The sequence below is a fragment of the Ursus arctos genome, unplaced genomic scaffold (assembly GCF_023065955.2).
Source record: "Ursus arctos isolate Adak ecotype North America unplaced genomic scaffold, UrsArc2.0 scaffold_23, whole genome shotgun sequence".
In the NCBI taxonomy this organism is placed as follows: domain Eukaryota; kingdom Metazoa; phylum Chordata; class Mammalia; order Carnivora; family Ursidae; genus Ursus; species Ursus arctos.
This window is the reverse complement of record NW_026622908.1, coordinates 34,965,593-34,989,893: the sequence shown is the minus strand read 5'-3', so window position 1 is coordinate 34,989,893 and position 24,301 is coordinate 34,965,593. Positions and strand designations below refer to the sequence as shown.

Here is a 24,301-nt window from a genome sequence, read left to right as displayed (position 1 = left end):
ATCACATGAGGTTATTTAGTGTCTTGTAGAGCACAATACATAGGTCCTGGGTAGGGCCATGAATAAGGCAACTGCTCTACTGACAATCTTCTTGCAGTGGGGGAGGAAGATGGATATGGGGGGAAAGCAGCAATTCCCTCCACTGATCTCGGTCAGCAGAAGTAGGCTCTTGTTGCAGGAACTGAAGTGGGGCCCTAAGACTATAGTGCAGCAGTCAGGCTGGAAGAGGGAATAACCTGGAAGGCCTACACTGCCAGGCACTCAAGTAAAGTGATCAAATGCATGTATCACTGAAATACCCACATTTTTTGGCTATGCAAAGAACATCTTTATGAACACATATTTCATAAAGACCATGAAAGAATATACTCTATAGAATGTATTATATATACCAGTCGTATAGTGGAAATGAGAGTCATTTTGAATCAGAAATGGAGATTTTGATTTGCCCAATTAGTAGTTGCTTTTGGGCAATAGGGTGAGAAGAGTAACAGTGTAAATTCTGGAATCAAAGTCTGCAATCAGGAATCTCGTCCCTGATTCATTAGAAGTGTGACCTTGAGCAAGTCACTGAAACTCTCTGAGGTCTAATTTCTTGTCTGTAAAATAAATATAATAATAGTGATCTCAGGAGGTAGTTATGAGCATTAAGTTAAATTAGCATGAGTAAATGTAATATATGTTTTATTGTAGCTATTATTAAATTTGTCATGTTCCTTCTTTATGAAGGATGTGAAGCAGATATATTTTTCATGCTCTGATATGTCACAGTGTTCATTGCAGGGAATGCTGGTACTTGTTTCATCTTTCACTGGAAAAGCCCAGGAGCACAGAGCAAGGATGCAGAACACGAGATTGCGTCGTGCAGAATGAGTGATACCATCGCTCAGTTGAGAGTGATGTAAACCCAGAGCAAACTGTTATTTGATCCCAGGACACATTCAAAATAACTTGAGTTTGGGGAAAAGGCAAATTGTGCAAATCGGCTATTAAAAAAAACAACAACAACAAAACTCAACAGTGGACTCTTCCTCTAGAGAGGTAATTGCCCCCAGGGTCCTTTGTAGGCAAAGCTTTTTAACTGGTTCTTCTACATTCTTCCTTTTTTTTTTTTTTTTCCCTAAGGCAAACATTTAAAGGAAACTTCTCTTGTGGATTTCCAGGTTCTCTTTTGCCTGGTATACAATGTTTATTATCTCTTACGTAGCATTTGCTTTTCACTTCTATATTCTTACTGGGAATATTTCTCTTCATTCTCAGGTTGGTATAAAAATGTATCTGGATCTGTCGGATTATATTTACATCTTAAATTTTATCTTCTCTTATTCTTTATTATTGCCCTTAATTATTCCATACATGTTATCTGTGTGTGAAGGTGTGTATTTGTGCATGTGGAAGAGACAGAAAAATAGGAGGGAAGAGACAAAAAAAGAGAGAGAGAAAGACAGATTTTCTGTGGAGATTTGATTATTTGATTATTACAAACTATTAATGGAAGTTATAATTTCCAGGAGTGCATTTAATAATAATTGTCCCCTGTGTATATATTTTGTGTGAATATATAATATCTCTTTTTCATACTCATAATTAAACTATGAAATGAGTATTATAATTACTGGTACATCATATTAAGGCATAGAGAAATTAAGGAGAAAATAAACCAGTACAAAAGCAGCCTGAGTTTATGAGTCATGGAGCCAAAATTCAAGCAAAGTCTGACAACAGAAACGGAATTCTTTTTTAATTTTTTTTAAAAAGATTTTTAAATTTATTTTAGAAAGAGAGAGAGACAGAGAGAACCAGTGGGGTCAGAGGGAGAGAGAAGGAGAGGGAAAGAATGTCCGGAGCCAGATGCTGGGCTTCATCTTAGGACCCTGAGGTCATGACCTGAGCTGAAATCAAGAGTTGGATGCCTAACCGGCTGAGCCACCCAGGCACCCCAAGAAATGGAATTGTTTAATTGCAACACTTAATATTTTCATGTCTGTTTTGGGGGGAAAATTCCATTTTTATTGGTAATTTAATTTGAAATAACGAGTGATACAGCATGGGAAGTCTGTGTATGCATTTTTGCCTTTAGATGGTGAGGAAAATCCTCGAAGTGCTAATGAGGTCCCCTAACCCCCTACTGTTTTCCAGACCTCATTCTTTTTGAGATCAGGCCCAACCACTCCACCCCCTCCTGATGTCACCATTGCTCTCTATTAGCTGGGGAACCACCTCTCAGATGTTCACCTATGTAGCTTTTGCGAAGTCCATTCACCACCATCTTTTATACCCTTTCATTGTGCTGTATCATCCCTGCTACTCTGAGAGCAGATCTGACTTTGCAAGTAAGAATTCTATTGCCAACCTTTGGTAAAATGCATAAGGATGAAAAGCACAGGTAGTCACAGGCACATCCCGTTGATGCAGAGATCAGTCGGATCTGTTGATGTGTTTGTTATCACTTCTCAGATTAGAACCTCTCGTCATCGTTGTGTTTCCTCTGTCACCTACAAGGGTGTCTGAAATATATTTGTATTAATTTCTCTTACATATGAATCTGTCCAACATTAAAGATTCAACTTCTTCTTGTTGAGGGATTTCCTCTCTTCCAAAGGTTTTATATATATAAACAAGTATATGTATCTGTGATCTAGTCTCTACCATCTATTTTTCTGCTCCTGTTCCCGCGGACCGTAGATGAGGACAAGCAGCTCACAGTAACACTGCAGCACATTTGAGATAAATACTCAAAACTCATTGCCTCCCCCTCCCAGACCCTCAAAGAGCATGTCCAAACCAGAGAACATAGCAACACATTACAGAGCATCTGTCCAACAAAAGGGGGAAATAGTTTGTAAAGTTCTCATCCTGCTTGATATTAATTTTCCCCCCAAAATGCAAACAATTGTTTTTAGGGCTGGAAGACAAGGCTATAAAAGTAGTTTATAATTTTAGTGGACTTCAATGCTTAAGATTAGTTTAAAATTAGGTTTATGTCAGAACAATTGCACAGAAGTTCTACGGAGAAATAGTGGTAGGAGGGACTCAGCCACCAGGGGTAATAGGTACACAGGCACAGTAGCAGTTTGTAACACATTTACCCCACCCTGTCCAGAGAGAATCAGCACCGCCCATCATAGTCACTTAGTTGCCAGTTGTAATGCGACTGATTTATGATTTTGTTTGCATTGTTTAGCTTTATGGAAATTGTATAAGTGCTACATACCATTACTGTTTAAGCTATTACATAATGCCTCAAGTTTTCATTAATTCACCTGCGATTCTGGACTCATACTTTCTAATCTACTTTGGTTGGCAGCTTTCTCCTTTCTCCTGAGAAAATTACTCTTTCCATGTGGGGTGGGTGGACGTTACCTTTGTGGGTAAGAGTCTGTTTGTTTTCATTACGGCCAGAAATCTATCTTCTTGTCTGCTCTTATCTTTTCTGGTCACTACCCAGTGATAGCAATGGTCCATCAAACTGTCTTGAACAAAGTGTAATGTTGGAGGTTAAAACAAGGGTCTTGGAAACAATCACTGGCTCTAGAAATGACATTTAACCTTTGGAGGGCACAATACAACACCATCTCCAACAAATTCATTGTCCTGTTGAAAAGCTATCTCACAATTCCTATTGAACAGAAGTACACTCTGTATTCTACAGAACATGAATGTTCATGATGCTGATGGAATCTCTCATTTTCTCTCTTTCTTTATCTTTCTCATTGTCAAGCTAAGTAAATGCTACCTAGGCTAATTATAACATAATTTTTTTCCCAAAGGACTTCTCATAGCTTAACTTTACTGGGCAGATTGTGTATCTCTAAGAGACTGGACAGGATATGAAGATTTCTCATCATTATTTAATAAATGAGCACTTGTAGATTTTTCTCCTTAATATTTATTAATATCATGTAAGACACTAGTGTTTTCAGGAAAATAATTTGTGTGATATTGTTCTGGGAAAATGTTTATATAATACAACAAACACATTTGTTAAATAGAAATTTGAAACTAAATACATTGAAAATAAGTTTGCAAAATATCCAAGAAGCTTTCCCAGAGCTCCACTGGATCTCCAAAGTAGAGCGAATCATTCCCCTACTTTCTGACTCCTCTATAATTCTGTAAAAATATATCATGGTTGTAGAAAGTTTGTTTGCAAAATTCCAATATAAGTAGTGACATTAATCTCTTTGTTTTACCTATCTTTGAATCGCCAGAACATAATTGTCATAATATTTAGTAGATTATAATTACATGTGAGATAGGCCAAAGGGTCCACATCCAGGAAATATGTCTAAATGTATGAATGTATATAAGTAGTTTACCCCTTTATACTTGCCTTTGATGACCAACATGATCAGTTTGTCCTTCATCAGTTTAAATGAGTGCAAGCATGAGGTTAAATTAAAAATAATTTTTTGTCTGACACTTAGGGCTGGTGAATTATTTGGTTAAGGGGCTCCATTCTCCTAATCATGAAGAATATGCTTATGATGAAAAAGTGATGAGTTAAAAAAATTTGTTGTTTGCATTGGATTAAAAAGAGAAGTATAAGCCTTCATAAATATCTTAAAATATGAAAGTACCAAACATGCCATACTGGAAACAACAGATGTTTAAGAAATAGTCTTGGAGGGGTGCGTGGGTGGCTCAGTCAACTGAGCCTCTGACTCTTGATTTTGGCTCAGGTCATGATCTCAGGGTCCTGGGATTGAGCCCGCATCTCACTCCATGCTCAGCAGGGAATCAGCTTGTGGATTCTCTCTCTCCTTCTCCCTCTGCCCATCCCCAACTCATCTGTGCTCTCTTCCTCCCCACCTCTGAAATAAATAAATAAATCTCAAAAAGAAAAAGGTAGGGACACCTGGGTCATTCAGTCTGCTAAAGGACTGCCTTCAGCACAGGTCTTGATCCCTGGGTCCTGGGATCGAGTCCCACATTGGGCTCCTTGCTCTGCAGGGAGGCGGGGGGTCTGTTTCTCCCTCTGCCTGCCATTCCCCTTGCTTTTGCTCTCTCTCTTTCTGACAAATAAACAAATAAATAATCTTTAAAAAAATAATAAAGAAGTAGTCTTGGAAATTTGGCTAAACACAATATTTTGTACTAGCATGTTCCAATCACAATATTTGGTATAACTGTTATGTGCTAGGGCATCTCAGTAACTTTCAGAGAGCCTCTGACATAGCAAGTGCTCAGAAAAGATTTGTTGTAAAGAATGGCAGAGTGCAGGCATAGACATTGAATAAAGAAAGATAAAAAAGGCATGGAAAATATATAAATTCATAAGTAAACAATACCTGATTTGTAAACTTATTTCCTTCCAGTTATCACTAGGATTTATGACAAATATTGACTTGGAATTGAGAAAATGCTCAATTTCACCGATGTGACAGAGTTTATTCTTTTGGGACTGACCAGTCGTCAGGAATGGCAAGTCCTCTTCTTCATCATTTTTCTCGTGGTCTATATTGTCACCGTGGTGGGCAATATTGGCATGATCGCGTTAATTAAGGTCAGTCCACAGCTTAACAGCCCCATGTACTTTTTTCTCAGTCATTTGTCATTTGTGGATGTGTGGTTTTCTTCCAACGTGACCCCCAAAATGCTGGAAAATCTGTTATCCGAGACAAAAACTATTTCTTATGCCGGCTGTCTGGTACAGTGTTTCTTCTTCATCGCCCTCGTCCACGTGGAAGTTTTCATTCTGGCTGTGATGGCCTTTGATAGGTACATGGCAATTGGGAAACCTCTGCTGTACAGCAGCAAAATGTCTCGGGCTGTGTGTGTGCGACTGATTTCTTTCCCTTACATCTATGGTTTTCTGACTAGTCTGGCCGCAACGCTGTGGACATATGGCTTGTCCTTCTGTGGGAATATTGAGATCAACCACTTCTATTGTGCGGACCCACCTCTCATCAAAATGGCGTGCGCTGGGACCTCTGTAAAAGAATATACCATGACCATTCTTGGAGGCATTAATGTGACATATTCTTTGACAGTGGTCATCATTTCTTATCTGTTCATTCTCATTTCCATTCTGCGGATGCACTCAGCGGAAGGGAGGCGGAAGGCCTTTTCCACCTGTGGGTCCCACTTGACAGCTGTCGTCATATTTTATGGGACTCTCATGTTCATGTATCTCAGACGTCCAACAGAGGAGTCCGTGGAGCAGGGGAAAATGGTGGCTGTGTTTTATACCACAGTGATCCCCATGCTGAATCCCATGATCTACAGCCTGAGGAATAAAGGTGTGAAAGAGGCCATGAGCAAAGTGATCAGCAGAACGTGTATAACAAAATAAAATAAAATTCAGTGAATATTGTCGTCTGTGTTTCATAAGCATCTGTCATGTCAATAGATTGTGATTCAGCATATCGCTCAAGACATTTTACAGAACCTAAAGATTTAGTGCATTAAAAATAAAAAAAAAGAGAGACTCAAAATGAGAGGGGAAAAAAGGAGATGAATCCAATTCTTTTGATGTAGGTTGTAAGGATCAATTAAAACTTAAAGAAGTAATTAATTGAAAAGGTTACTGGAACCAGTGTTCATAGGTACACTAATGGAAAGTGTCCAAATACTTAGCTAGAATGAAAAGATTTTGTGTTCCTTATTTGAAAAAATGGAATGGGGGCACCTAGGTGGCTCAGTCATGTTAAGTGTCTGCCTACGTCTCAGGTAGTGATCCTGGGTCCTTGGATAGAGTCCACCATCAGGCTCTCTGCTCAGCAGGGAGTCTGTTTCTCCCTCTCTCTGTGCTCTCACTCTTTCTTTCTCTCTCTCAAGTAAATAAATAAAATCTTTTTTTAAAAAAAGGAAAGAAAAAATGGAATGGGTGGGTTCGGGAAATACTTATTGATTTGCCTATTTGGAGAGTAAATGGGGGCAGAAAAAAATAACAGTATATTTATTTTCTAGTATGACATAAAATTGGTGGTCTCACTTCATTCCATTATTAAAGCATTCTGCTTATCTGCAGTACACAGACTATGGTCGTTTACTAGGGCTGCCATAGCAAAATACCTCAGACTGTGAGGCATAAACAACAGAAATTTAACCCTAATAGTTCTGGAGGCTAGAAGTCCAAGGTCAAAGTGCCAGCAATGCTGGTTTTTTTCTAAGGACTTTCCTTTGGTTTACAGAAGCTGTCATCTTCCTGTGTCTTGTCATGGACCTCACCCTGCGTGTGTCTGTGTCCTAATCTCCTCTTCTTATAAGGACACAAGTCATCCTGGATTGAGACCTACTCCTGGGACCTCATTGGCCTTGATTTTCTCTTCAAAAACCTTGCCTTCTAACACATCATATTCTGAAGTAGGGGGAGTCAGGACTTTGACATACAGATTTCAGAGAAACAGGAGTCAGCCCATAATGCAAAGTGACATGGTAATTGCATTATGACTCAAAGTTGGGACAATGCTGTGGAAGACACTGTCTCAGAAAACCTGGTTAAGCTGAAAATCACCATGGGAAACAGAATGCCATCTGAGCATCCATGGCTGACGTCACTGTTACTGGATAGACTTCCGGTGTATGAAGGAAAAAGCTGAGCCTGAACGTAAAGGAGAAAAGGCTTCACAGTGGTGAGCTCTCATGTTCGATCTTCACCGTGCCAGCTGTGATTTCTCCAGGGGACTCCGGCAGTGAGAAAAATGATCTAACAAAGTAATTGCCTCCCCTTCACCTGTTTGTGCAGTCTCTTAGGGAAATGGAGTTAACAAACAAATACTACAAATTCTGCCTGCGTTACTCACCAGAAGAGCCACTAATATTCCTTGTAAAGACGGTTGTTCCCCTGTAGCTGGTAGGTGTCTTTATTCTGGGAGTGTGTATAACCATGAACGCTCTGTTACTTATTTGGGCAAACACGAATATTATCAAATTAGATTTATGATTTATAAATGCCTACATGGAAGGGAGAATGCCAATTACCTGGAAGGTGTAGACATTTAGGACTTCTGGTGCTGTGATTTATAAAAGTGATCAAGTAATGAGCCGAGAAGATAAGGGAATCAGCACATACTGAATGGCATTCTCTAGAATTCTTCATTTCACATGACTGGGAGCTCACATTTCTTGAGGGCTTGATATGGCTTGTTTATAACGCTATGCAGAGAGCACACTTTATTCCATGTAATCTTCCAAATAGTCCTGCCCATTTATGAAACCCCGTTTGCAGTAGAAGAAACTGAAACCCCAAAATATTAAGTAATATTCCCGGTTGAGTCGGATTGAAAGTGCTAAAGCCGGAACGGGAACTCAACCAGTTGACTACACAGCACATGTTTTGTGCTTGTTGTGTTGTTGTAATCAGAGCATGGGGTTGTGTATAATATTATCCTGTATACTAACCTTGACAAGTTTGCCATCATCCATTGTGATAAGGACCAAATGCAATAGGGTTGTGTGATGGTTAAATGAACACTTGAGTCAGAGCTTGGCCTATAAGACACAGTGATGTAAGTGCTTTTTAAATATTAACTCAACTCACCCTCAAAGCCATCCTATGGCATTCCGTTCCTCAGCATTCATATTCGAAGAGTAGCTTCCTGCGGGACATTCTTAAGGAAAATAGATGACTTCAATATAGAAAAATAAACATGGACATTTTAGATAATATTAGGAGTCTGAATTTTTTCCTTGAAAGCAACGGAAGTCAACTCTAGAGACCTTAAGCAAGAAGAAAGTGTTCTGGCCCCCAAACTTTTCTAAACCTTTTCCTATCTGCAGGGATGGAATTGATGTATTTCATTGTTCTTATTTTGTTCAAAGATCTAAGACAGAAAGAAAGGAAAAAAGAAGCTGCTATAGAATTTGTTAATGCTTCCAGACCCAAGGGAGAAGAACATTCTAAAAAGAGGAGGTGATGCTTGAATTTATTCTTACTAGATTTGCTTGTAGTATGGACAAATGGCTGGCAATGATTCAATTCTCAAATAGGTTGAATTTCAAAACTGTAAAAATCTCTAAATCAATGTGATATTTTAAAAGATTTTATCTTTTTTGGATAAGGATAATTGGTTTATAGTAAACCATTTTATGCAATTTTATTAAATAATTTTTATGATAAACAGTTCAATTTATAAGATTCATAATGGACACTGAACTTTCTGATTATGAAATAGCATTTCTTTGTGGCTTTGAGTAAATTTCTACTATATTATAGACCTTCAAAACTCTATAAATCTAGTGAAGAGATAAAATGTATGCATATCTTAAAATGTGTGACTGGTGTTAAAAGGTATTTTCTTTTCAGGAGATAGCAAGTACAAAATTTCTCCATTTGGATTATTATTATCATTATTATTATTTTTTTAATGAGAGGGAGTCGGGGAGGGACAGAGGGAGAGGGAGAGAGAGAATCTTAAACAGGCTTTACACCCAGTGTGGAGCCCAATGTGGGGCTCAATCTCATGACCCTGAGATCATGACTTGAGTCAAAATCAAGCGTTGGACACTTAACCGACTGAGCCACCCCGGTGCCCATCCTTCTGAAATTTTTGTTTATAGGCAAGAATAACTACTGTAAGTTCTGTCCGTAGATTTCTGTAATTTTATATTATATTCCTCTTTTCCCTAAAACAAAATCTCCTGTAGCAATACATGTATAAGAGAAACAGACACTGCTAAGGAAAATGCATGAGAAAGAAGAGAGAAGTAGAAGGAAACTAGCCGAGGAATTGAAAGAGAATGGGTTAAGAAATGACATTATACACGAAGAACAGGTGTATTTGGTCTGTGTGTTTTCTGATTTCTCTTTATTTTATTAGATAAAATGCATCTTTACCTGGATCAGATTTAAGAAAATGCTCAATTTTACTGATGTGACAGAATTTATTCTCTTGGGGTTAACCAACCGTCCTGAATTACAACTCCTTTTCTTCGTGGTGTTCTTACTGGTTTACATTGGCATGATCCTATTAATCAGGATCAGTCCCCAGCTCCACAGCCCCTTGTACTTTTTCCTGAGCCACTTATCCTTTGCCGATGTGTGGTTCTCCTCTAATGTCACGCCAAAGATGTTAGAAAATTTGGTAGCTGGGATCAAAACCATTTCGTACCCTGGCTGTAGAGTGCAGTGCTTTTTCTTCATTGCCTTTGTCCACGTGGAGGTGTTCATCCTTGCCGTGATGGCCTTTGACAGGTACATGGCGATCGGCAACCCTCTGCTCTATAGCCGCCGAATGTCAAGGACCATCTGTATTCGGCTGATCTCTTTTCCTTACATGTATGGCTTCTTCATTAGTTTGATCTCAACACTGTGGACCCATGGTTTGTACTTCTGTGGGAACATTGAGATCAACCACTTCTACTGTGCAGACCCAGCCCTCATCAAAATGGCCTGTGCAGGAACCTTCGTCAAAGAATACACCATGCGCACACTGGCAGGTCTCAACTTCTCCTATTCCTTGCTCGTCATTATCGTCTCCTACGTATTTATCCTCATTGCCATCCTGAGGATGCGCTCAGCAGAAGGAAGAAAGAAAGCCTTCTCCACATGTGGCTCCCACTTGACAGCTGTCACTATATTTTATGGAACCCTCTTCTTCATGTATCTCAGAAGTCCAACGGAAGAGTCTGTGGAACAGGGCAAGATGGTGGCCGTGTTTTACACCACGGTAATTCCCATGTTGAATCCCATGATCTACAGTCTCAGGAACAAAGATGTAAAGGAGGCCATGAGCAAAGCAGTCAGTAGAACATTTTTGATTAAGTAGAACAGACACTTCAAATGTAGGATGAGACCCATGGTTCAATAGAAGCAGTGTAAATTGACTTTCAAATAATTCTGAGATAACTTGTCATTTATGTTTTCAATAAATAGACACAGAAAACACGATTGAGACAGGAGTGAGGGCGCAAGGGTAAGGGAAGCATATTGTCCACCAGACTCTCTGGGTCTATGAGATCTGAGATGAGAAGATGTGTGGGCATAGGGTCCATTCTTTCCCTTTCACACACTGTCCAATTTGGTGGTTTCTTTTGTGACTGGGAATGTTTGTTCATGGCTTCTCAACAGCTCACAAATTACTGTTTGAGTATGGTTTTAAAAGAACTGACATGGTCTCTTTTTGCACCTAGAATGGGTACTGGTTTGAGATTTAAGTTGTTATTTTTAAACGCTTCAATTTCAATATAATTTCACCATGAGGCATTGTTATAATTGGAGACAACATCCCTGACAATCAGATATTTTACGTAGACTATGCTATAAATCTATGTAACCATAGTAATTGATGTAACTATATGCTGGATGAGTGTTTACATTTTAAATATTTTTTTAAAAGAATTTATTTATTTACTCGACAGAGATAGAGACAGCCAGCGAGAGAAGGAACACAAGCAGGGGGAGTGGGAGAGGAAGAAGCAGGCTCATAGCGAAGGAGCTTGATGTGGGGCTCGATCCCACAATGCCAGGATCACGCCCTAAGCCGAAGGCAGACGCCTAATTGCTGTGCCACCCAGGCGCCCCTACATTTTAAATATTTGATAATTACTTCAATAAACTTCATTTGTCTGTGAACGTACTTGATATCCTATGGTATCCCTTTAAGATCCATTTATGCCTTTGGTTACGATGACTATCAGAAGGTGCTAACACAATCTCAGTGATGTTTTAGAATTTGGGACCTGTTTCCACAAATATATTGCAACAAGTTACATTTAGAAAATTTGGGGAAGATGTAGAGATAGATTTACTCTGTCTTTTTTTCTTTTTTCCTTTATGCTTTTTAAAATAGCACAATCGGGTTTGGTGGCAGTAAGAAACTAGGGGGACCCTTTGTGTTTCTAACCCTTGCCTATGTATCTTGTCATATGTTTCCTATCAGACTTTCATGGGAACACATCATCATTCCATATATAACACATGATCTATCCTTTTTTTTTTTTTAAGAATACTATTGCCTCAGTTTCAAAATTTTTTTTTTTTAAAAAAATCAAGATTTCAAGGCAGGAACTGCTAAATGTGATTGTGATGTACAAAACCTATAATCTTATATGCATGCACATGTGTACCTCTGTGTTACACACGTATATACATGTATGTGTGTGTATATTTGTGTGTTCTGTGTGTGTGTGTGTTTCCGAGTAGCCAACTTGATTGCACTTTCCAGGAGTTCTTAGTTAAGAATTTTCTTTAGAATCCAACTTGTTGTCACATAAAATAACCGCCATGATTAAATCATTTTTAATATTATATGTTATAATATGGGCTGTCTTACTGTACTACATTATTTCCACTTTTACTGCATTTAATTTTATATATCCAAACTGCCTACCTTTCCAACGGCAGAACTCCTTTCTCTACACGGCTGTATCCTGACCCACACTGTCAAACCTAGTCTCCTGATAGCCAGAAAATTTCCTCATTTTATTAAAATTTAATTATGCTTGAATTTTCGTGAAGCCAAATGTGACAACATATTCCTTGGGCATTGAAATAATATTTTAATTCTTTTTTGCTTTGTTTTATCTATTTCTCTCTTACAGAATTCATATTTTTTTTGTACTGAAGCAATTATTTTTCTAATAACGGTCTAAGAATGTGATCTCCCTGTACATTAAACTCCATGAGAGAAGAAACCATTTCTGTCTTCATCATGACTGTAATACCAGTATTATAAACTCTGCATATAAGAAGCAGTTACTAAAGATTTGCTAATTATATGAACGGACTGGTTAGTTTATAGGTTACATCTTTTGTTTAAAGCTTGTTGTTCGTCTTCTAACTTAGTTTGGAAATGTGTTCTTAAAACATACTCACACAATGAGATACAACCTCCTACCAGTCAGAATGGCTAAAATTAACCAGACAGGGAAAAACAAATGTTGGTGAGGATGTGGAAAAAGGGGAACATTCTTCCACTGTTGGTGGGAATGCAAGCTGGTGCAGCCACCGTGGAAAACAGTATGGAGTTCCTCAAGAAGTTAAAAATAGACCCAGCAATTGCACTACTAGGTATTTACCCCAAAGATACAGATGTAGTGAAAAAAAGGGGCATGTGCACCCCAATGCTTATAGCACCAATGTCCACAATAGCCAAACTGTGGAAAGAGCCAAAATGTCCATTGTCAGATGAATAGATAAAGAAGATGTGGTTCATATATACAATGAAATATTGCTCAATCATCAGAAAGGATGAATACCCACCATTTACATCGACATGGGTGGAACTGGAAGGTATTAAGTGAATAAGTCAATCAGAGAAACACAATTATCATATGGTTTCACTCACATGTGGAACATAGGGAATAGTGCAGAGGACAGTAAGGGAAGGGAGGGAAAACTAAATGGGAAGAAATCATTGAGGGAGACAAACCATAAGAGGCTTGACTCCAGGAAAGGAACTGATGGTTCTAGAAAGGGAGGTGGATGGGGGGATGGGGTAGCTGGATGATATGATGAGCACTGGGTCAGAAAAATTGTCTTTTAAATTTTCTCTTCTTCTTTTATTGAGTCAGCTTACTACTGTAAATGGTACCTAATGCATTCTCCACAAGTAGATAAAACATATACATGCATATACATACGCACAAACACATACATGTATTCATACAGACATATGTAAGGGATGTATATGGATGTATATATATATACACATATAGTGATCTCGGAGGTAGTTATGAGCATTAAGTTAAACTAGCACGTGCAAATGTAATAGATGTTTTATTGTAGCTATTATTAAATTTGTCATGTTCCTTCTTTATAAAATGAAGGATGTGAAGCAGATATATTTTTCCTGCTCTGATATGCCACAGTGTTCGTTGTAGGGAATGATGCTACTTGTTTCATCTTTCACTGGAAAAGCCCAGGGGCACAGAGCGAGGATGCAGAACACGAGATTGCCTCGCGCAGAATGAGTGACACCATCACCCAGTTGAGAGTGATGCAAACCCAGAGCAAACTGTGTTATCTGATCCCAGGACACATTCAAAATAACTTGAGTTTGGGGAAAAGGCAAATTGTGCAAATCCGCTATTAAAACAACAACAACAAAACTCAACAGTGGACTCTTCCTCTAGAGAGGTAATTGCCCCCAGGGTCCTTTGTAGGCAAAGCTTTTTAACTGGTTCTTCTTCATTCTTCCTTTTTTTTTTTTTTTTTTTTTTCCTAAGGCAAACATTTAAAGGAAACTTCTCTTGTGGATTTCCAGGTGCTCTTTTGCCTGGTATACAATGTTTATCATCTCTTATGTAGCATTTGTTTTCACTTCTGCATTCTTACTGGGAATATTTCTCTTCATTCTCAGGTTGGTATAAAAATAGATCTATCTGGATCTGTCAGATTAAATTTGCATCTTAGATTTTATCTTCTTTCATTCTTCATAATTAACATTAATTATTCCATACATGTTATCTGTGTGTGAAGGTGTGTATTTGTGCATGTGGAAGAGACAGAGAAATAGGAGGGAGGGAAGTAAGAGAGAGAGAGAGAGAGAGAGAGAGAATGAGACAGATTTTATTTTTTTTTAAAGGATTTATTTATTTATTTGAGGGGAGAGAGAGAGAGAGAAAGGTCAGAGGGATAAAACTCAAGACAGCTCCCTGCTGAGCACAGAACCCAACGCCAGGCTTGATCTCACAATCCTGAGACCATGACCTGAGCCAAAATAAGAGTCGGTTGCTCAACCGTTTGAGCCCCCAGGTGCCCTGGAGAGATTTTCTAGAGAGATATGATTATTTGATTATGATAAGCTACTTGTGGAAGCTATAATTTCCAGGAGTGCATTTAGTAATAGTTGTGCCCTGTATATTTATTATGTGTGAATATGTAGTAGGTCTTTTCATACTTATGATTAAACAATGAAATGACTGTTATTATTGCAGTTACATCATGTTAAGGCATAGAGAAATTAAAGACAAAGAAAACAAGTATAAAACCAGTTCAAGTTCTTACATCATGGAGCCAGAATTCAACAGAAGTCTGACGACTGAAACAGAATGCTTTATTTTTTATTTTATTTTTTTATTATTTTTTAAAGACTTTATTTATTTATTTGACAGAGACAGCCAGCGAGAGAGGGAACACAAGCAGGGGGAGTGGGAGAGGAAGAAGCAGGCTCCCAACGGAGGAGCCTGATGTGGGGCTCGATCCCAGAATGCTGGGATCACGCCCTGAGCTGAAGGCAGACGCTTAAGGACTGAGCCACCCAGGTGCCCCAGAAACAGAATTCTTTAACTGGAATACTGAATATTTCCTCATGCCTGATCTTGGGGGGAAAAATCTGTATTTATTGGTAATTTAATTTGAAAGACAGAGTGACACAGCATGGAAAGTCTGCGTATGCATTTTTGCCTTTAGATGGTGAGGAAAATCCTCGAAGTGCTAATGAGGTCCCCTAACCCCCTATTTTCCAGATCTCATTCTTTTTTTTTTAATTTTAATTTTAATTTTTTCCTTTTTTAATAATACTTTTTTATTATGTTATGTTAGTCACCATACAGTACATCCTTAGTTTTTGATGTAGCGTTCCATGATTCATTACGTGTGTATAACACCCAGTGCTCCCTGCAATATGTGCCCTCCTTACTACCCATCACCGGCCTACCCCAATCCCCCACCCCCTCCCCTCTGAAGCCCTCAGTTTGTTTCCCAGAGTCCATAGTCTCTCATGGTTCATTCCCCCTTCTGTTTACCCCCTCTTCATTCTTCCCTTCCTTCTCCTACCGATCTTCCTATTTCTTATGTTCCATAAATGAGTAAAACCATACGATAATTGTGTTTCTCTGCCTGACTTATTTCACTTAGCATAACCTCCTCCAGTCCCATCCATGTTGCTGCAAATGTTGAGAAATCATTCTTTCTGATGGCTGAGTAATATTCCATTGTATATATGGACCACATCTTCTTAATCCAGTCATCTGTTGAAGGGAATGTCAGCTCCTTCCACAATTTAGCTATTGTGGACAATGTTGCTATGAACACTGGGGAGCATATGGCCCTTCTCTTCACTATGTCTGTATCTTTTGGGTAGATACCCAGTAGTGCAATGGCTGGTAGCTCTATTTTTAACTTTTAAAGGGACCTCCACACTGTTTTCCAAAGTGGCTGTACCAACTTGCATTCCCCAACAGTGTAAGAGGGATCCCCTTTCTCCACATCCCAGGCCTAATTCTTTTTAAGATCAGGCCCAACCACTCCACCCCCTCCTGATGTCACCATTGCTCTCTATTAGCTGGGGAACCCCCTCTCAGATGTTCACCTATGTAGCTTTTGCGAAGTCCATTCACCACCATCTTTTATACCCTTTCATTGTGCTGTATCATCCCTGCTACTCTGAGAGCAGATCTGACTTTGCAAGTAAGAATTCTTCTATTGCCAACCTTTGGTAAAATGCATAAGGATGAAAAGCACAGGTAGTCACAGGCACATCCCGTTGATGCAGAGATCAGTCGGATCTGTTGATGTGTTTGTTATCACTTCTCAGATTAGAACCTCTCGTCATCGTTGTGTTTCCTCTGTCACCTACAACTGTGTCTGAAATATATTTGTATTAATTTCCCTTACATATGAATCTGTCCAACATTAAAGATTCAACTTCTTCTTGTTGAGGGATTTCCTCTCTTCCAAAGGTTTTATATATATAAACAAGTATATGTATCTGTGATCTAGTCTCTACCATCTATTTTTTTGCTCCTGTTCCCGCAGACCGTAGATGAGGACAAGCAGCTCACAGTAACACTGCAGCACATTTGAGAGAAATACTCAAAACTCATTGCCTCCCCCTCCCAGACCCTCAAAGAGCATGTCCAAACCAGAGAACATAGCAACACACTACAGAGCATCTGTCCAACAAAAGGGGGAAATAGTTTGTAAAGTTCTCATCCTGCTTGATATTAATTTTTCCCCCAAAATGCAAACAATTGTTTTTAGGGCTGGAAGACAAGGCTATAAAAGCAGTTTATAATTTTAGTGGACTTCAATGCTTAAAATTAGTTTAACATTAGGTTTATGTCAGAACAACTGCACAGAAGTTCTATGGAGAACAATAGTGGTAGGAGGGACTCAGCCAGCAGGAGTAATAGGTACACAGGCACAGTAGCAGTTTGTAACACATTTACCCCACCCTGTCCAGAGAGAATCAGCACCGCCCATCATCGTCACTTAGTTGCCAGTTGTAATGCGACTGATTTATGATTTTGTTTGCATTGTTTAGTTTTATGGAAATTGTATAAGTGCTACATACCGTTATTGTGCATATTTGAGAAAATTGGAATAACAAACCCAAAACAAAATATATTTTCCTATTACTACTTTCTACCCAGATATTTCACATCATCTTTTATTTTTTAGACTCACAAATATATTCCTTTAAAATGATAATTAAACTTTTGTGATAAGAATGATAAGTGGGTAGGTAAGTAATTTTGGCCAATGTCTTAATACACATGCTGTGAATAGTGAGTGAACCATCACACAGTGAGTGCTACTGGTTTAGGCTTTAATATACTTTATTTCTGATGTTAATATAAGTTAAAGGAAACTTCTTTGTGCATAATGGATTGATGTGCAACTATAATTCAATGTGATCACATGCTTCCTCGAAGCTTTAATTTATCCCTGTGTATCTACGTATGCTTCAATCTAAATATTATGTCACATTGACCACTGGAATACTCTTCTAGGAGAGAATGAGTCCCATAAAGGTAGCATGAGGCCCTAGGGCTAGGGGTAGGTAGGGGGAGATACAGACATTACACAGGAAGTGAGACATTCTGCATATCATAAAACAAAGGATTTTAGAGATTAATTTATTAACTCTGTAACAGATTTTTCAGCCTATCCAAAAATATATTCCAAAGCAGTTTATCCAATTTGAGAAAACTTGAACTGTTATTATTCTTTAAAATGTTTAAGAGATTAGTTAATTCCCCAAGTTTTCATGAATTTTCCTGAGGCTCTGGAGTCATATAGTCTCAATCTAATCTATTCTGTTTGGCAGCTTCCTTCTTTCTCCTGAGAAAATTTTTCTTTCCAAGTGGGGTGGGTGGAAGTTACCTTTGTGGATAAGAGTCTGTTTTCATTATGGCCAGGAATGTATCTTCTTGCCTGCCCTTATCTTTTCTGGTTACTACCCAGTGATAACAACGGATATGGTCCATCAAACTATCTTGAACAAAGTGTAATGTTGGAGGTTAAAACAAGGGTCTTGGAAACAATCACTAGCCCTAGAAATGACACTTAACCTTTAGAGGACACAATATAACACCATCTCCAACAAATTCATCATCCCGTTGAAAAGCTTTCTCAGGATTCTTATTGAGTAGAAACACTCTGAGTTCTGCAGAACATGAATGTTCATGATGCTGATGGAATCTCTCTCTCATTTTCTCTCTATCTTTCTCATTTTCAAGCTAAGTAAATGACAGCCTGGTTGGCTGATGGAATCTCTCTCTCATTTTCTCTCTTTCTTTATCTTTCTCATTTTCAAGCTAAGTAAATGACAGCCTGGTTGGTATAACAGAATTCTTTCCAACAGAACTTCTCATAGTTTAACTTTACTAGGTAGATTATGTAACTCAAAGAGACTGATAGGATACAAAGATTTCTCATTATTATTTGACAAATGAGCAATAGATTTTTCTCCATAATATCTATTAACATTGTACAAGACAGTAGTGTGTTTTCAGGAAAATAATTTGTGTGATATTGTTCTGGGAAAATGTTTATATAACATATATATTTGTTAGATAGAAATTTGAAACTAAATACATTGAAAATAAGTTTGCAAAATATCCAAGAAGCTTTCCCAGAGCTCCACTGGATCTGCAAAGTAGAGCGAGTCATTCGCTACTTTCTGACTCCTCTATAACTCTGTAAAAGTATATCATAGTTGTAGAAAGTTTGTTTGCAAAATTCCACTATAAGTAGTGACATTGATCTCTTTGTTTTACCTATCTTTGAGTCTCCAGAGCATAACTGTCAATAATATTTAGTAGATTATAATTACACATTACATATGCCGAGGAGTCCACATCCAGGGAACATGTATAAATGGTTTTGTTCTGGGAAAAGATTTCTATGACACAACACATACATTTGTAAAATAAACATTCAAAACTAAATAAATTGAAAATAAGTTTGCAAAAATATCCAAGAAAGTTTCCCAGAGCTCCACTGGATCTCCAAAGTAGAGTGAATCATTCCTTATTTTCTGACTCCCCTAGAAGTCTGCAAAAATATATCGTGGTTGTACAAAGTTTATTTGCATTTGTTTTACATATGTTTGAATCTCCAGAATGTAGTAGTCAATAATATATAGCAAATTATAATTATATGTTAGAAATGCCAAAGACTCCACATCCAAGGAATATGTCTAAATGTATGAATGTGTGTAAGTAGTTTACCCCTTTATACTTGGCTTTGATGACCAACGTGATCAATTTGTCTCTCTTCAATTTAAATGACTACAAGCATAAGGTTAGATTAAAAATAATATTTTCTTTGACACTTAGGGCTGGTGAATTATTTAGTTAAGTGGCTTCCATCCCTAATCATGAAGAATATGTTTATAATGAAAAAATGATGGGGTAAAAAGTTATTTTTGCATTTGGTTAGGAAGAGAATTATAACCCTTCATGAATACCTTAAAATATGAAAGTACCACACGTGTCACTATTGGAAAAAACAGATGTTTAAGAAGTAGTCTTGGAAGGGCGCCTGGATGGCGCAGTCGTTAAGCGTCTGCCTTCGGCTCAGGAGGTGGTCCCGGCGTTCTGGGATCGAGCCCCACATCAGGCTCCTCTGCTGGGAGCCTGCTTCTTCCTCTTCCACTCCCCCTGCTTGTGTCCCCTCTCTCGCTGGCTATCTCTATCTCTGTCAAATAAATAAATAAAATCTTAAAAAAAAAAAAAGAAGTAGTCTTGGAAGTTTGGGTAAGCACAATATTTAGTACTAGTATGTTTCAATCACAATATTTGGTGTAACTGTCATGTATTAGGGCATCTCAGTAACTTTCAGAGAGCCCACTACATAGCAAGTCTTCAGAAATGATTCGCTATAAGGAACAGCAAAGTGCAGTAACAGAGATCGAATAAAGATAGAAAAAAGAGGCATTGCGATGCCAGGCTGGCTCAGTCCATTAAGCACCTGCCTTCGGCTCAGGTCATGATCCCAGGCTCCAGGGATGGAGTCCTGCTTTGGGCTCCTTGCTCAGCGGGGAGCCTTCTTCTCCCTCTGCCTGCTGTTCCCCCTGCTTGTGTGCTCTCTCTCTCTCCTCCTGACAAATAAATAAATAAAATTAAAAAAAAAAGGAAGAAAAAAGAGGCATGGATAAAGATATAAATGAATAAATAAACAGCACCTCCTTTTAAAATTTATTTCCTCCTAGTTACCACTGAGATTTCTACCCCATGTTGACTTAGAATTGAGAAAATGCTCAATTTCACTGAGGTGACAGAGTTTATTCTTTTGGGACTGACCAGTCGTCAGGAATGGCAAGTCCTCTTCTTCATCATTTTTCTCGTGGTCTATATTGTCACCGTGGTGGGCAATATTGGCATGATCGCGTTAATTAAGGTCAGTCCACAGCTTAACAGCCCCATGTACTTTTTTCTCAGTCATTTGTCATTTGTGGATGTGTGGTTTTCTTCCAACGTGACCCCCAAAATGCTGGAAAATCTGTTATCCGAGACAAAAACTATTTCTTATGCCGGCTGTCTGGTACAGTGTTTCTTCTTCATCGCCCTCGTCCACGTGGAAGTTTTCATTCTGGCTGTGATGGCCTTTGATAGGTACATGGCAATTGGGAAACCTCTGCTGTACAGCAGCAAAATGTCTCGGGCTGTGTGTGTGCGACTGATTTCTTTCCCTTACATCTATGGTTTTCTGACTAGTCTGGCCGCAACGCTGTGGACATATGGCTTGTCCTTCTGTGGGAATATTGAGATCAACCACTTCTATTGTGCGGACCCACCTCTCATCAAAATGGCGCGCGCTGGGACCTTTGTAAAAGAATATACCATGATCATACTTGCAGGCATTAATTTCACATATTCTCTGACTGTGGTGACCATTTCTTATCTGTTCATTCTCATTGCCATTCTGCGGATGCACTCAGCGGAAGGGAGGCGGAAGGCCTTTTCCACCTGTGGGTCCCACTTGACAGCTGTCGTCATATTTTATGGGACTCTCATATTCATGTATCTCAGACGTCCAACAGAGGAGTCCGTGGAGCAGGGGAAAATGGTGGCTGTGTTTTATACCACAGTGATCCCCATGCTGAATCCCATGATCTACAGCCTGAGGAATAAAGGTGTGAAAGAGGCCATGAGCAAAGTGATCAGCAGAACGTGTATAACAAAATAAAATAAAATTCAGTGAATATTGTCGTCTGTGTTTCATAAGCATCTGTCATGTCAATAGATTGTGATTCAGCATATCGCTCAAGACATTTTACAGAACCTAAAGATTTAGTGCATTAAAAATAAAAAAAAAGTGGGATAGGCCGGTGACGGGTATTAAGGAGGGCACATACTGCATGGTGCACTGGGTGTTATATGCAAGTAATGAATCATGGAACATTGCATCAAGAACTGGGGATGTACTGTATGGTGACTAATATAACAAAATAAATATCATTAAAAAAAAAAACAACCTCCCCAAAGAAATAAAAATAAAGAGACTCAAAATGAAAGGAAAAAAAAAAAAGGAGATGGATCCAATTCTTTTGATGTAAGTCGTGAGGATCAATTAGAACTTAAAAAATTAATTAATTGAAAAGGTTATTGGAACGAGTGTTCACAGGTACACTAATGGAAAGTGTTCAAATAGTTAGCTAGAATGAAAAGATTTTGCGTTTCTTATTAGAAAAAATGGAATGGATGAGTTTGGGAAAACTTATCAATTTGCCTATTTGGAAAGTAATTTGAGGAGGCCATGGGTTGTGATGAGTAGTGGGTGTTATTATCAATTAATGAAACATTGAACACATCAAAAACTAATGATGTAGTGTATATATGGTGGCTAACTGAACATAATAACAAAAAATAAAAAATAATGCATTTCATTTAGTTTTCTAGTATGATGACATAAAAATGGTGGTCTCGCTTCATTCCGTTATTAAAGCATTCTGTATATCTGCAGTACACAGACTATAGGAGTTTGCTAGGGCTGCCATAGCAAAATACTACAGACTGGGGGGTTTCAAAAACAGAAATTTATTTTTTCACAGTCCTGGAGGCTAGACATCCAAGGTCAAATTGCCAAAAATGCTGTTTTTTTTCCGAGGACTTTCCCTTTGGTTTACAAAAGCTGTCATCTCCCTGTGTCTTGTCATGGTCTTTACTCTGTGTGTCTGTGTCCTACTCTCTTCTTCTTATAAGGACACCAGTCATCTTGGATTGAGACCTACTCCTAGGACCTCATTTTACTTTGATTTCCAATTCAAAGATGTTACCTCTAAATACAGTCATATTCTAAGGTAGGGGGAGTCAGGACTTTGACTTACGGATTTCAGAGAAACAGGAGTCAGCCCATAATGCAAAGTGACATGGTAATTGCATTATGACTCAAAGTTGGGACAATGCTGTGGAAGACACTGTCTCAGAAAACCTGGTTAAGCTGAAAATCACCATGGGAAACAGAATGCCATCTGAGCATCCATGGCTGACGTCACTGTTACTGGATAGACTTCCGGTGTATGAAGGAAAAAGCTGAGCCTGAACGTAAAGGAGAAAAGGCTTCACAGTGGTGAGCTCTCATGTTCGATCTTCACCGTGCCAGCTGTGATTTCTCCAGGGGACTCCGGCAGTGAGAAAAATGATCTAACAAAGTAATTGACTCCCCTTCACCTGTTTGTGCAGTCTCTTAGGGAAATGGAATTAACAAACAAATACTATAAATTCTGCCTGCATTACTCACCAGAAGAGCCACTAATATTCCTTGTAAAGACGGTTGTTCCCCTGTAGCTGGTAGGTGTCTTTATTCTGGGAGTGCGTATAACCATGAACGCTCTGTTACTTATTTGGGCAATCACAAGTATTATCAAATTAGATTTATGATTTATAAATGCCTACATGGAAGGGAGAATGCCAATTACCTGGAAGGTGTAGACATTTAGGACTTCTGGTGCTGTGATTTATAAAAGTGATCAAGTAATGAGCCGAGAAGATAAGGGAATCAGCACATATTGAATGGCATTCTCTAGAATTCTTCATTTCACATGACTGGGAGCTCACATTTCTTGAGGGCTTGATATGGCTTGTTTATAACGCTATGCAGAGAGCACACTTTATTCCATGTAATCTTCCAAATAGTCCTGCCCATTTATGAAACCCCGTTTGCAGTAGAAGAAACTGAAACCCCAAAATATTAAGTAATATTCCCGGTTGAGTCGGATTGAAAGTGCTAAAGCCGGAACGGGAACTCAACCAGTTGACTACACAGCACATGTTTTGTGCTTGTTGTGTTGTTGTAATCAGAGCATGGGGTTGTGTATAATATTATCCTGTATACTAACCTTGACAAGTTTGCCATCATCCATTGTGATAAGGACCAAATGCAATAGGGTTGTGTGATGGTTAAATGAACACTTGAGTCAGAGCTTGGCCTATAAGACACAGTGATGTAAGTGCTTTCTAAATATTAACTCAACTCACCCTCAAAGCAATCCTATGGCATTCCGTTCCTCAGCATTCATATTCGAAGAGTAGCTTCCTGCGGGACATTCTTAAGGAAAATAGATGACTTCAATATAGAAAAATAAACATGGACATTTTAGATAATATTAGAAGTCTGAATTTTTTCCTTTCAAGCAATAGAAGTCAACTCTAGATACCTTAAGCAAAAAGAAACTGTCTGGCCCCCCAATTTTTTCTAGACCTTTTTCCTAAGTTACAGGATGGAATTGATGATGAAATGAGAAATATGGTACATCAAAGGGGAACATTTTATTTCTAAAACTTTTAATAACTTTTTTTTAAAGATCAAACATGAGAAGTAAAATTTCCTTACAAAAATGGACATGTCTGTACTCGTCATTCATTTTGCTCACTAGGTATTTTAATTTCTTTGCCCTTTGTGCCCATGCTAGCCTTACCTTTCTCCTGTTTGGGGTTTAGGTGGAAGGGTGTGGCTATTTCTGGACGAGTTAGATTAGAATTCATATGTGTCACTTCTCAGCTGAGCACTTCATTGCTCATGAGAAAACCCTTCAGTGTTTCTTTTTTTCCCCCTTTTCCTGGTGACCAGTGATATTTAAAAAATATAAGTTGTAAGCGTGGGTTCTTGAGTGAGGACATGTGGGAAATCGCCCTCCACCAACTCACACTAGAAATGTGGGATGGATGAGAGGTGCCCTCCGTC

General features: G+C 38.6%; 2 protein-coding genes across 3 annotated transcripts; both read left to right on the top strand.

Annotated features, from left to right (window-relative positions):
* The first annotated feature begins 1,047 nt into the window (after positions 1-1,047).
* On the top strand, positions 1,048-10,712 carry LOC113249621 (olfactory receptor 5M3-like). 2 transcript variants are annotated; one of them, XM_048214472.1, is made up of 2 exons: positions 1,048-1,056; positions 5,360-6,295. In XM_048214472.1, the coding sequence occupies exon 2, from the start codon at positions 5,363-5,365 to the stop codon at positions 6,293-6,295; it is 933 nt and encodes a 310-aa protein (XP_048070429.1). In that variant the 5' UTR covers positions 1,048-1,056; positions 5,360-5,362. The 2 variants fall into 2 exon arrangements, with proteins under 2 accessions (XP_048070429.1, XP_048070425.1); XM_048214468.1 differs by lacking the exon at positions 1,048-1,056 and adding an exon at positions 9,793-10,712 and having other exon boundaries at positions 5,363-5,954.
* A 9,659-nt stretch (positions 10,713-20,371) lies between these two features.
* Positions 20,372-21,304, top strand: LOC125282512 (olfactory receptor 5M3-like). The gene has a single exon (XM_048217469.1). The coding sequence runs from the start codon at positions 20,372-20,374 to the stop codon at positions 21,302-21,304; it is 933 nt and encodes a 310-aa protein (XP_048073426.1).
* The last annotated feature ends 2,997 nt before the right edge of the window (positions 21,305-24,301 follow it).